Here is a 14,553-nt window from a genome sequence, read left to right on the forward strand (position 1 = left end):
CGCACTTATCCCTTCCTGGGATTCCGTCCTTGATCTGTTATTGTGGTTCGTTGCCCGATTTTAACTATCGATGTTTTTCGTTTTCGCGGCTTTGTCAATTTTTCTCGTCGCTGTTCGCGCGCTTATTTTCGGGCAACGACCTGCCGGTTTGCGGGCATGTGGCGACGCGATCGCCACAGTACCCCTCTGCCAGTGCTGTAGCACGATAAAGTCTTCCGTGCGTCTATGCTAATATATTTCATATTCTGAGTTTCCCGCGTCAATTACAAAATACTCGGAGACTAATACAATATAATAAATAATGTACTATGAATATAAATATAATACGAGCGGTCGTGTGACTAATATAATATATATAATAAATAAATAAAAAAAAATTAATAAGAATGCATGGAAGTAAATAAGAATAAGTAATGGCTCGAATTGCCTATGTATAATATATCCGGTTTTCCTTTGTCTGGTAAATTAAGATATCACGTTAAGCAAAAGTCATAATTTACAATAATTTTCCTACCGAGCGGACGATTCGTTTTTATAATTTTACAATCATTTATAAGGATTTTACTACATTTTACGCGTACATCGTATTTCTTTAACTCGCGCCTACTTGCAGCCGGTCTGGGAAGTGCACTCTCCTGCCCGATCTCGTTCTGACCGTCGCTCGCCCCTGCAGCGATCGCTCGGTCTCAGCCGCTCTCTCGTCCTCGGCTCCTTTTTCGCTCCTAGGCCTGACTTCTCCTGTTTGATCTGTTTTGTTTTCTAGAAATAAATAGGCTGGCTTTAATCGGTCAATCGTGACCGTGATTGCTTTACCGCCAACGCGTATGACAAAATCCTTGTCGTTTCTTTTTATGACTTCGAACGGGCCGTCGTACGGTGGCTGCAGGATGTTTTTCGGCCCATCATGCCGGACAAAGACCTGCTCTGCTGACCCCAGGTCCTTGAACACGAACGGGCGCCTTTCCCCGTGGCACGCCCCGCGGACCGGGCGTAACTCGTCGAACCGACGACGCAATTCCTTAATGAAATTCGCGTCGTCGATCGGTTCTTCAGCCGCTCGTTGGCACAGGAACTGCCCCGGGAGCCGGAGCGTCTCCCCGTACACAAGCTCAGCCGCCGTCGCCCCCAAGTCATCCTTCCAGGCAGCCCTAATGCCCAGAAGCACCGTCGGCAGTACCTGCGTCCATCGGCTGCTTCCCTGGCACCTGATCGCTGCCTTCAGCTGCCGATGGAATCGCTCCACCATCCCGTTTGCCTGGGGGTGGTACGCTGCCGTCCTCAGCTGCACTGTTCCTAATAACCGGCTCAGCTGACGGAAAAGTTGTGACTCGAACTGTCGGCCTTGGTCCGTCGTGATCCGCAAAGGGGCCCCGAATCGGCATATCTAGCCCTCGTAGAAAGCTCTAGCCACCGTCTCTGCCTCCTAGTTCTCGAGTGGAAAGGCTTCCGGCCACCGTGTGAAGCGATCTACACAGGTCAAACAGTATCGCTTTCCTTCTGAAATCGGCAATACGATTATGTCAATGTGCACGTGTTCGAAACGTCGGGATGGCGCGTTAAACGTTCCGAGTGGCGCCGTCACGTGTCTCGAAATCTTCGCGCGCTGACACGGCACGCATGTACGGGCCCATTCTCGACAATCTTTTTTAATCGACGGCCAAACATATCTTTCCGACATGGCCTTGACCGTCGCTTTTATTCCCGTGTGCGCCAACCCGTGGACGCTGCGAAACGCTTTCTCGCGAAAAGGCTTGGTCAGGAATGGTCGTGGCATTTGAGTCGTTACATCGCAAAATATTGCAACTCCTGTTCCCGGGATGTTGACTCTCTCTAATTTTAGACCCGTTTGTTGCTGCCAAAATTTTCCCAATTCTTCGTCCGAATTTTGAGAATCTGCCAACTCCGCGTAATCTATTGACTCTTGAACTTCGCCGATTCTTGAGAGTGTGTCGGCCACCACATTCTCTGATCCAGCTATATGTCGGATGTACGTAGTATATTGGTCGATTAGATCTAGGTATCGGAACTGTCGCGGCGAGCATTTATCCGTCTTTTGTTTGAACGTGTAAGTTAATGGTTTGTGATCGGTGAAAATTGTAAATGTTCGCGCCTCCAGCATATGCTTAAAATATTTCACGGCTGAATACACGGCTAACAACTCTCTGTCAAACGCGCTGTATTTCGTTTCCGTTGAGCTTAATTTTTTTGAAAAGAACCCGAGCGGTTCCCAGCCGCCGCGGCCGCGCTGTTGGAGAACGGCTCCTATGCTACGATCCGACGCGTCCGTGAATACCGCCAGTTCTGCGCCGATTCTCGGGTGTGCTAATAGTACCGCCTGTGCCACGCACTCCTTTGATTCCTCGAACGCTCGTCTTGATTGCTTGTCCCAGGATATCAATTCCTTGCCTTATATATTTTCGCGGAGGCAATCGTTCAATGGAGCCTGAATCTCGGCGGATCGAGGCAGAAATCGCCTGTAAAAATTGATTATTCCGAGATATCTCCTGAGCTTTTTCGCTGTCCTTGGCAATGGAAATTCGTTGATCGCTTTCACACGTTCTGGCAACGGACGCGTGCCCTTCTCTGACACCGCATGACCGAGAAATTCGACTTCTGACCTGCCGAACACGCATTTCGCGGAATTCACGACGACTCCGTATTTTCGCAACCGTTCAAATAATATCTTTAAATGCGTCAGGTGCTCTTCCTCCGTAGTCGACGCGACTAAAATGTCGTCGATATACGTGAAACAAAAATCTAAGCCTTGGAGGATCTCGTCCATAAACCGCTGGAACGTTTGCGCGGCGTTTCTCAACCCGAACGGCATGTACGGGAACTCAAACAGCCCAAACGATGTCGTGATTGCCGTTTTATGTATGTCTGCTTCGGCGACCGGGATCTGGTGATATGCCCGCACGAGATCTATTGTTGTAAATATTTTCCGGCCTTGTAGCGCCTGTGCGAAATCACGTATATGCCGCACGGGATAACGGTCGGGTATCGTGCGCGCGTTCAGCGCTCGATAATCGCCGCACGGACGCCACTCTTCACCTTTTTTTTGTACGAGATGTAATGGAGATGACCAATTACTTTTTGATGGTCGCGCGACTCCTAACTCTACTAGCTTCTGAAATTCTCTCTTTGCGACCACCAAACGTTCCGGTGCAAGCCTTCGCGGTCTGCACACAACGAGTGGCCCCGGCGTCGTTTCTATAAAATGTTTCGTGTCGTGCTTCGTTTCACTCGGCCGGCCTCCCGGTCGCGTCAATTCGGGATATCGCGCTAATAATTTGTGGTAGTATGTAACTCCGGTCACCGTCTTCACGCTCGGCGTCGCGCATCGCGAACATTGTCCACGCACCGTCATGCTTGTCACTCCGTCTACCACACGGCTATTTCTAAGGTCCACTAACAAGCCATAAAATGATAGAAAATCGGCGCCAATTATCGGTCGCGACACGTCTGCAACGACAAATCTCCACGTAAACGTCCGTCGCAACCCGAGGTTCAATGTTAAAGTCTCCGTCCCGTATGTATAAATCGGCGTTCCGTTAGCGGCGGAGAGTTCATATTCCGATCGCGGTCGCGGTCCGCGCACAATCCGGCGCGGATATACGCATAAGTCCGCTCCAGTATCCACCAGAAATCTCACCTTTGTGTCCTGGTCGGTCACAAACAGGCGACGCGTTAACTGGCCCTCCTCGGTTGTCGCCTTTACCGATCGGCCGCCGCGTTTCCCCGTGCCGACGACTCAGCGCACGGCGGATCACAACGTCTAGCGTCCGGCCCGAATCTCCAATGGTACCAATACAGATTGTTGCTGGCATGACCACGACCTCGCGAACGCGACCGCGAACGCTGCCGTCCTCGAAACTCGCCACGGCCTCGCTCCGGCTGCCCGATGGCCTCGATGGACCTCCGAAGGGCCGCTATCTGTTCCGTCATCTCCTGCTGCAGCGACAACCTCATCTGTGTTAATTGGAGGTTGATCTTTGCCTGAAACGCGGCCGCGCCATCCGCCTCAATCACACGCGTCACCGACGGCGTTGCAGCCTCCGCTATCTGGAGGGCCGGCGCACGGACCGCTCCCGCAATCGCATCCGCGATGTCCGCGAGCTGGTCTAGGGTATCGGTCGCTCTTGCCACCAAGTGTGGCTGCAAATACGAAGGCAATCGGCTAAGCCACACGGTTCGCAGCACGCTGTCCCCGACCGCGGCTCCCGCGAGACTTCGGAGGTGCCGTAAAAATTGTGACGGCTTACGGTCGCCGATCTCCTCGTGCTCCAACAGTCTGCGTGTCTTGTGTTCTTGTGACAGGCTTAAACGCTTGGTCAATTCGCGCTTCAAAGTGTCGTACGCACCTTCCCCGGGCGGGTTCATTATTACGTCGCGTACCTCGGCCATATATGTTGGTCCTAATGCGGTAAGCGCATAGCCGAACTTCGTCGCGTCAGTTGTTATTCCGGCAGCATGGAAGCTCCGGTTTAATATGCTAAACCAGAGTTCAGGGTCGTTTGGAGTGAACTCTGGCATTCGCATCCCGACTCTGTTCACCTCCAATCCGTGAATTAATGGCACCGGCTGACCGGCCATGGTCGATGCTACCGCTACCTGCTGTGGCTCGAGCGGCTGGACCAACACTTCGTTGTCGCGCATCAAAGGCATCTCCTCTTAACGTTCTTGCAACACACGTCACAAACATCTTGTCCACGGAAATAAAAAACAGAACGCGGAGAAAAAGTAAATGAGCGTTTATTTCTCGCGCCGACGGATCACGTTGGGGTCACCACTTTAGCGTGAAAGGATTGGAGTGTACGTGTGGGAGAGTTACCGGACGAAATTACGAGATGGACGATTTGCGAGTATATTAATCATTATTCGAATCCGCTAGTACACCAGACGCGACGTGTAGGTCTTAATCATTCGGTATCTCGTAGACGACTCTCCTGTGAGCCCCTGTTTGTCCGTTCTCTCCGCACTTATCCCTTCCTGGGATTCCGTCCTTGATCTGTTATTGTGGTTCGTTGCCCGATTTTAACTATCGATGTTTTTCGTTTTCGCGGCTTTGTCAATTTTTCTCGTCGCTGTTCGCGCGCTTATTTTCGGGCAACGACCTGCCGGTTTGCGGGCATGTGGCGACGCGATCGCCACAGCCTAGAGCAGAGCTCATATGCTATGCTTATACAGCTCATGTCATTTTGTGTGTGATAGCTCAAAGAGCGAACTTCGATGGAAGCGTCATAACAAAATTAAAAATGTCAATAACCAATCCCATCGATAACATACCAACATTTTTAATTTCGTGCCGCATTACCTTCCGCTTAGAAAGTACATGTATTAAAAATATGCATATAGAGTAGTTATTTTATCAGTACCGTCTATTCTAAATAGAGAATGGCCTTCACTTAGACACAGTACAATTGGACACAGTGCAAATGGACACGGTGCAAATGGACACAAAATAATGTACACGTTTCAAATGGACACGGTTCATTTCGACACAGGAATTTTAGACACAGTAATTTTGTACACAGGAAAAACAAATTCTGGACAAATTACAATTTAGACACGATAAAAATGTATACCGTGTAATTGGACACGTAAAATTTGTACAAAGCAAAGTTGTACACTACCAAGTTATACACCGTAAAGTTGTACACCGTAAAATTGTACACCGTTCATTTAGACACGTAAAAGTACACCGCAAAGTTGTACACCGCAAAGTTGTACATCGCAAACTTGTACACCGCAAACTTGTACACGGCAAACTTGTACACCGTGAAGTTGTACACCGTAAAGTTTTGCGTGGAAAATCGCAAACCCATGGTTTGCACACACACACACGCACGCACGCACACACACACACACACTGAGAGGTGCAAGGGGGGCTTCGGCCTCCCGCACCCATCCCGTCGAAGTTGTTAACCCATGTTGTACATTGCAAACAAAGTAAAGTTTATATGTGTTTGCAGATTTCCAATATACACTTCTCGCAAAAATTAAAGGAACAAAAAAATTTTCTAAATTTTTTGCCAATTTTCAACAGGCTGTATTTTAGTGAAAAATGATCGTACAGGAAATAAAAAAACATAGCTTTTGAAACTTGAAGACTCTAGTTTTAGAATTTTTTGGTTAAAAATTTTTCTGAGCACCGGTAGCCATGCAATTCTTGGATAAAGCACGAAGAAAAAATTTTCAAAATTTTTTACATTTTTTTTTTCGCTCTACGGGCATGAAAAAAATTTTTCGAGCTAAACCAATGCATAGGTCGCATAGCCTGTTCATTCAGCTTCAATTTGCTTTTTTCGGAAGTCAGATACGACTATTTGTCTTCGAGATATCGAATTTTGAATGCAAAAGGACCCTTTTTCACTCAATTGCCGATATCTCTGAAACTACTGGTCGCCTAGCGAGCTGACGAGCGGTTTCGTTTTCTGCAGAAAATTTCCTACAAAAATCTGTCATAGTTGATTGAAAAAAAAATTTTGTCCCACCTGAAACGGTAACGTGAAAAAAGAGCAAAAAAATGCCATTTTCCCCTTTTTTGGTAAATCGACTGTGTCTTCGACAATATTGGGGCAAAAGCTTAGGTTAGAAGAAAATTTTACAGTCTAATGTACCCCAAAGACCCCCCTAAATTTTTAGATCGATCGGTTCAGCGGTTTCCCCGGACCGATTGATTGAAATTTTGAAAAAATTAAGGGAACAAGACTTTGTACCTTAAATTTGACCTAATCTTTTTAAAATTCAATAATTTCATTTTTTTTTACTTTTTACTCAATTTTGAGTTTTTTGAAAATTGAGTAACAAAAAAAAATCCAAAAAAATTTTTTCAAAAATTTTTATTCAAAAACATTACATTGTTGAGGCATCCTGCAATGAGTCCTGACCTGAATCCGATAGAGCACGTCTGGGACATATTGGGCCGCCGATTGCATCAAAATTATCCGAATCTGAATAATTTGGCAGCATTAGAGAACGCTTTGATAAGAATTTGGCGTCAGATCCCTCAACAGATGATCCGAAATTGCATTTCGAATATGCGACAAAGATTGCAAGCTGTGATTAGGAGTAGAGGCGGGAACACTCGATACTGAACACGAGACACACACACTTTACACACACACACACACACACACACACACACACACACACACACACACACACACACACACACTTTAAAAAATGAGTTTGGAGTCGCAAAATACTGTGGAGCTGACGAACCACGGGGTCTCATTTTTTTCGAAGAATCATTAACACACGTGCGTAAGCACAAAAGAAGCGTAAATCCGACCGTGCAATCTCCACGTGGTATGCTTTGGATAACGCTAATGCCGGCGGTAAATCAATCATCAATCAAAATTTTCGTCAGAAAGTTTGATTTTCTTAAAAACGAAAAAAAAAATTTTTTTTTCAAATTTTTTTTTAAATTTTCAAAAAAAAATTTTTTGGAAATTTTCGAAATTTTTGAAAAATTTTTTTTGGATTTTTTTTTGTTTCTCAATTTTCAAAAAACTCAAAATTGAGTAAAAAGTAAAAAAAAATAAAATTATTGAATTTTAAAAAGATTAGGTCAAATTTAAGGAACAAAGTCTTGTTCCCTTAATTTTTTCAAAATTTCAATCAATCGGTCCGGGAAAATCGCTGAACCGATCGATCTAAAAATTTAGGGGGGTCTTTGGGGTACATTAGACTGTAAAATTTTCTTCTAACCTAAGCTTTTGCCCCAATATTGTCGAAGACACAGTCGATTTACCAAAAAAGGGGAAAATGGCATTTTTTTGCTCTTTTTTCACGTTACCGTTTCAGGTGGGACAAAATTTTTTTTTCAATCAACCATGACAAATTTTTGTAGGAAATTTTCTGCAGAAAACGAAACCGCTCGTCAGCTCGCTAGGTGACCAGTAGTTTCAGAGATATCGGCAATTGAGTGAAAAAGGGTCCTTTTGCATTCAAAATTCGATATCTCGAAGACAAATAGTCGTATCTGACTTCCGAAAAAAGCAAATTGAAGCTGAATGAACAGGCTATGCGACCTATGCATTGGTTTAGCTCGAAAAATTTTTTTCATGCCCGTAGAGCGAAAAAAAAATGTAAAAAATTTTGAAAATTTTTTCTTCGTGCTTTATCCAAGAATTGCATGGCTATCAGTGCTCAGAAAAATTTTTAACCAAAAAATTCTAAAACTAGAATCTTCAAGCTTCAAAAGCTATGTTTTTTTATTTCCTGTGCGACCATTTTTCACTAAAATACAGCCTGTTGAAAATTGGCAAAAAATTTAAAAAATTTTTTTGTTTCTTTAATTTTTGCGAGAAGTGTAATATATATGGTGTACAACTTTTACGTGTCTAAATGAACGGTGTACAATTTTATGATGTACAACTTTATGTGTATAACTTGGCGGTGTATAACTGTGCGGTGTACAAATTTTATATGTCCAATTGCACGGTGTACATTTTTATCGTGTCCAAATTGTAATTTGTCCAGAATTTATTTTTCCTGTGTACAAAATTACTCTCCAAAATTTTTGTGTCGAAATGTACCGTGTCCATTTAAAACGTGTACTTTACTTTATGTCCATTTGCACCGTGTCCATTTGCACTGTGTCCAATTGTACTGTGTCTAAGTGAAAGCCACTCTATCAAAACACTTCATTTATTTTCAGATGTTCTTCGCGCAAATAAAATTACAGCAAATTGTAGCGAATACGAGGTTATCGTGATAATAAAGTCATGGCTCGTCAGAAGCAAAGAACGTTTTCATACTAACATAATGACTTCAAGAAACAATGCACCGAAACAGGCACAAACTGAACCAAAGAAAACAGACTGCATCAAAGAAGGCTAAACAAAAAAACGCACCCACTGAATCGAAAGAAACTGAACAGGAAGAAACATCTATTGAACGGACTTTACCGAATGAAAAACAAAGAGATAAGTAACTCTTTGTTTTATATGTTTCTTCTAACTTTCTTTTATTTAATTTTTGTTTTTAAAAAATTTCATGCTTTTTTTACGTTAATAACGTTTACAACGTTAACAATTTGTGTTTGTTTTTCAAAAAACTTTATATTATATATTTTAAGTTTATTACAAAATTTAAATTTATTTTACGTTTATATATTTTATTTTAAAAAAGTGCGAAACAAAAATACGTATAGTATTATATTACTAGGAAGTTAGGAAAATATGTATTGCTTAAGTACAACACTTAAATACAGCTTAATGGTTCTTTGTATTTATGATTTGTTAAAAAAAAGTGTAATGAAACTACAATATTATATAGAAAGTATATATTGTTTAAGTGCAATACTATAAACGACTTTATGTTTATTTTCTACTTTTATATTTTGTTTAAAAATATAGTGTTATATAATTAAAAATATTATAAAATAATTATGTTACAATTTTTCATTGAAGCAAATTAAAATGGATTAAAACAGACATAAAATTTATTTACTTTTATATTACCATTCATGGGTCCCCGGGCACTCGGGGATCAAGGGCAACGAAATGGCGGACCTGCTTGCTAAAGATGTGGCCGAAACAAGGCTGTTGGGACCTGAGCCGGCTGTTGGGATCTCCTTCTGTCTGGACAGAGGGAGGATCAGGAGCTGGCTCCGGGACCAGCATCTTGAATACTGGAGGAATGAAACAGAGGGCAAATGCAGACAGGCTAGGGACCTGCTGGGGGAGTACCCCAGCAGGGACCTGACCAGGAGCATAAGATCTCTAGGTAGAAGGGACGCCAGGCTCGCGACACAACTGCTCACAGGCCATGGCGACCTTAATTACCACCTGCATAAATTGGGTCGTAGCGATACGCCCGACTGCAGGTTGTGTGGTGAAGAGGAGGAAACTAGCCTCCACATTCTTGGGGACTGCCCAGCATTGGTCGGACCAAGAACACGCCTGCTGGGGTCAGAGTTTCTGGAACCAAGCCAGGTGAGGCAGCTGCCGGTAGGGGATCTACTCCGCTTCTAGAAAGAAGCGGGGCCCCGCTAGCTGATAACGGGGAGGCACAATGGACCCGGTCTGAGTGCCAAAGTGGGCTTTATAGGAAGACCGCCCCCGATATTATTATTATTATTATTATTATTATTATTATTATTATTATTATTATTATTATTATTATTATTAGTATTATTATTATTATTATATTACCATTCACTTGTATTTTTGTGTATTATTATACCTTAATATTTGCTTGTAATTAAGGTCCGGATTTTCGTGCACGCAGCTCGTGCGCGAGCGGAGAATTGCTGCGCTACACACGAGAGAGTCGAATGCGTCACGCCGGTTATTCTTTTTCAGCGGCGGTTCTTTGCTCGCGCACGGGCTCCGTGCATGAAAATTCGGACCCTACATTATAATTAAAAAAAATAAAAGAATTATAAGATATACTGGAATGTGCTAGATGAATATAACAATTCCTTTATAATATACATTGCATATAGAGTGTATATACATTTATGGATATTGAATGTCCATTGGATATCTACGAGCATTTAAATTAATATTCAATGTATATTTAATGTATCTTTGAATTGATTCCAGCAGAGATTTATTTTACGTTCATGGAATATACATTCACACATATTATATGGATATTTTCAATGGACATTTCTTAATATATTAATGTATTAAGAGATTTATTTCACGTCCATGGAACATACTTCCATACATCCTATGTATATTATATGGATATTTTTAATGGACGTTTCTTAATACATTAACGTCCATTGAAAATATACATATGATACATAGGATATATGGGTGTATATTATATGGACGTGAAATAGATCCCTCCTGGAGTCAATTCAAAGATACATTAAATATACAATGGATATTAACTTAAATTCTCGTGGATATCCAATGGACATTCAATATAGTCTAGGCAATAGGTAGTTTTATCTTGCAAAAGGTCAAGGAAACTTTATACTTGGCATAGTTCTTAGGTTTAACATACTAATTAATACTCTAAGTTTTTGACCTTGAAACGTTGTCGCTCGCGCCGCAATATTGAAAAAATGGAGCAAAAAATCACTTTTATGAATATCTCGTCTCCGGTGTGAGATACGCAAAAAATAGTTATTATAAAAAATGTAAAGCAGAAAATTCTCTACATTTTATGTTCTAATATTTTTTTCTCAGATCAATAGTTTCCGAGATACAATGTGATAAAGTGGAGTATTTTTTCCAATTTGTCAGAATATTTCCACTTTTCTCTGGAAACTATCTTGGAAACGGAGACGAAATATTCATGAAAAAGTAATTTTTTGATCCATTTTTTAATATGGCGGCACGAGCGGCAACATTTCAAGGTCAAAAACTCAGAGTATTAATTAGTATGCTAAACCCAAGAACTATGCCAAGTATAAAGTTTTCTTGATCTTTTGCAAGATAAAGCCATTTTTATGTCTCTATTGCCTGAACTAATATCCATAGATGTATATACATTGTACATACAATATATATTTACCACATGTGCTATCTGGGTATTTATCTTAATAACTATACTAACTTTACTACATTCGGAAACAATATGTCATTACGTGATTTAACTAATCAATCACACAGATTGTCTTAATGTCTTCTCTCTTCATCTAGGTCTCTACCAAAAAAAAGTTCGATTTTTTATGTCAGTCTCTTTTTCTGAAAATTAACTTTATGCTTCGTCGGGATATACGTTAATGACATATGCTTAGATACGGACCACACAAAGTGTTAAAATAACTAATTGAGATTAAAAGTTAACTCATTTGAAAGTAAGTAAAGTTCTTAACATTTCAACAATTTTATTTATTTTTAAAATTTTTAACTATCTCTCCAAACTGTAATCTTACCTATGTTTCTTTTTGACATCAACAAAAATAAGGACGTTTTCCGCGTCGATTTGCTTTCTATATCTTAATAACGTTCCAGCATTTGAATCAATAAAGCCTTCATCAGCCACTTGAGAAAAGACAAATCCTTCAGCTCTAATAAACTGCAATCTTGCAGCTTTAGCAACTGCAATTGCTTCCTTATTGCATCCGGCAAGGATCTGTATTAAAATGATATTTTAATATTAGCCGATTAAATAATACCGACTTAATAAAAATATACTTGACCAATTTTATATTTTTTAAACTTTATTAATATAATTTATATAATTTAAGAGTTTAAAAAGTTATTTTTTTAAAGTAACGCGTCACCGTTACCGTTACTTTCGGTAAAAAATAACTCATTACTATTACTCATTACTGAGTAAATAATAATACTCATTACTGTAAAAAGTAACACGTTACCGTTACTTAAAAGTTTTAATCCTATCTTAGAATATTTAAAAGTAACACTGAAAATATCGTTACTTTTTGTTATTTTTTTAAATTCTAGGATAGGATTAAAGAATGCTTTGTGAAAGGATGTAAATTGAAGATAAAGTAGAGAGATATTATAGAAAGAGAGAGAAAATATTTAACTCTAAATATTTTCAGGATTGAGTAGTAATTAGTTAAAAAGTTGAAAGTTAATGATAAAGTTAAAAAATAAAGGGAAAGCTTTCTTCGCTAGTGGATTAAAACACAAATAAATAATATTCTTCGACGTAGCTGGCAATTAGTTTATTTAGTGATCACGACGTTTTGACCAAGAATTCCAGTTTTTTTCAAGTGTACACGCATCGGCAGAAATGGCATCTCGCGGTGTATAAATTGGGAATCGCGCCGGTGTTGCTTCTTTCATGCAATGCTGCACGCTCAAGAAAGATAGAGTTATGATAATTGAAAAAACGTGATACCGATTTGCCGGTGTCCAATATCCGTTTCACTCGCACTCAAGCGAGAAAACGTTATTAGTATCGAGTGCGAGTGAAACAGATATTGGACACCAGCGAATCGTATCACATCTTCTTACTCATCATAACTCTATCCTTCTTGAGCGTGCGGCGTTGGTGAAGAATGCAACACCAGCGCAATCCCCACTTTTTTCGCTTCTCCCTGTCTCCACTTCACCGCGCGCCAATCAATATGTACGGCGCTTCGTATGTGTGAGTGATCGCGATGGCGTCTCCGAGGAGCACCATTTCTGCCGGTGCGTGTACATAAATTTCTTACAAAACTTTCGTTAGGCCAGACATTGTGCCCACAAGTCAGAATTCTAAGACTAATGACAAACAGACATAAGACATGCAATTATTAATAGAAATTTCAACAGATAACAAAAATTAATTAGTTCACTTTCACTTACATGTTTTGTAAGTTAAGTAACGGGTAAAATTTGAAACAAACTTATTAATCTGTAATATTGATTACATCAGTAAAATTGACGAAACACGTTCGCTTTACTTGTTGGTATAAGACGTAATAATGTGGAAGGCTAAGATCGTAAACAATGTCGGTGACGGTTAGGTCGGCTAAATAATTCTTATTATTTTATCGTACATTTTTGATAAGTTATCCCTTTAGCAAGTTTATTGAATTTTTGTTGTTCTTAATTATAAACATTTCTATGATTTCTCTCTTTCTAGTGTATTTCTCTGTATGTATAATTTTGGGATTATATCAGTCAAAATCGTGATTTAACAAACAACGATGCCTGCTAACTACCGAGTAATTGTCCGAATCTTTTTTATGTCTGATGTTCTTTCATTCGTGTTACTAAGTTTCTCTTAGTCTGAACAATATAACTAGCGTTACATTCTTTGCATTCAATTTTATACACTACATTCGTATGTCTGAGTTTATTGAGTCTGTCCTTGCCTTTTTTAAATTATTTAATTTTTGGGATCGTGTAAAGGATATCGAACCCACGTTTCTTTAGAACATCACCGATATTCTTACTTAACTTTTTATATATGGAATCGTTATGGGATTCTGTGTGCAACTGCGTGTGGTTCGAGTTCCCTTCCCCAATAAAACAGTACGTGATATCCGCTTAATGCCACATGAATCGGCATCGTGAATTCCATGTGAATATTCGAGTGGACATCCGCTCAAAAACGATATTAGAATCTATGTGGATGTGATCATAAATCTGACGTAGAAACCACATAAAAATTTTACAAACTGTAGAAACATCCTCGTAATATACACGTACTCTTTAACCCTTAAAGCGGCTTGGGGGTCTCCTGGTACTCCAAGCATTTTTTGAAGAAGTATACCACGTCCTTGTAGGCAAAATAGATGTCTGTGGCGCTACGTAGTATTATTTGGACATACCTTCTTTACAGTGGAGCGGTTGGTGAGCATTGGTTAAGCTCCGGTTTTCGTGAAAGCTACGCGGAAATTAGGTTGGAGGCTCAGGAGACCCCGTATGCATTAAACGTTGATTTTATTGAAAAACAGTTTTTTTTCTGTGTTTGAGAGACAATAAAACAAAAGATATTTGTCTCATATGTGATCGTCCGATCTGTTTGAAACATCGTGCGTACATCTGTCCTGATTGTGTCGACATTGAATAATGTTTTTTTATTTCCTCTAAACCTTTTTGTACTTATTTCTCATTGTTATTTGCTTTACTACTATTTGTTTTATACTACTTATATTTAATTTATTTGTATCCTTAATATCGA

The 14,553-nt window shown here is 40.4% G+C and overlaps 1 protein-coding gene across 5 annotated transcripts in view; it reads right to left on the reverse strand.

Annotated features, from left to right (window-relative positions):
• LOC105834430 (uncharacterized protein F13E9.13, mitochondrial) overlaps positions 1-14,553 on the reverse strand; it is a 91,015-nt gene that overhangs the window by 31,310 nt on the left and 45,152 nt on the right. For all 5 annotated transcript variants that reach the window (XR_004962858.1, XM_012676906.3, XM_012676904.3 and 2 more), the window contains one exon: positions 11,846-12,045. Coding sequence is in view for 4 of the 5 variants with exons in the window: in XM_012676906.3 (XP_012532360.1) it covers positions 11,846-12,045 (200 nt within the window). In the remaining variant the exon portion in view is untranslated. The remainder of the gene's footprint in view (positions 1-11,845; positions 12,046-14,553) is intronic.

Source organism: Monomorium pharaonis, chromosome 4 (assembly GCF_013373865.1).
Source record: "Monomorium pharaonis isolate MP-MQ-018 chromosome 4, ASM1337386v2, whole genome shotgun sequence".
Lineage (NCBI taxonomy): Eukaryota > Metazoa > Arthropoda > Insecta > Hymenoptera > Formicidae > Monomorium > Monomorium pharaonis.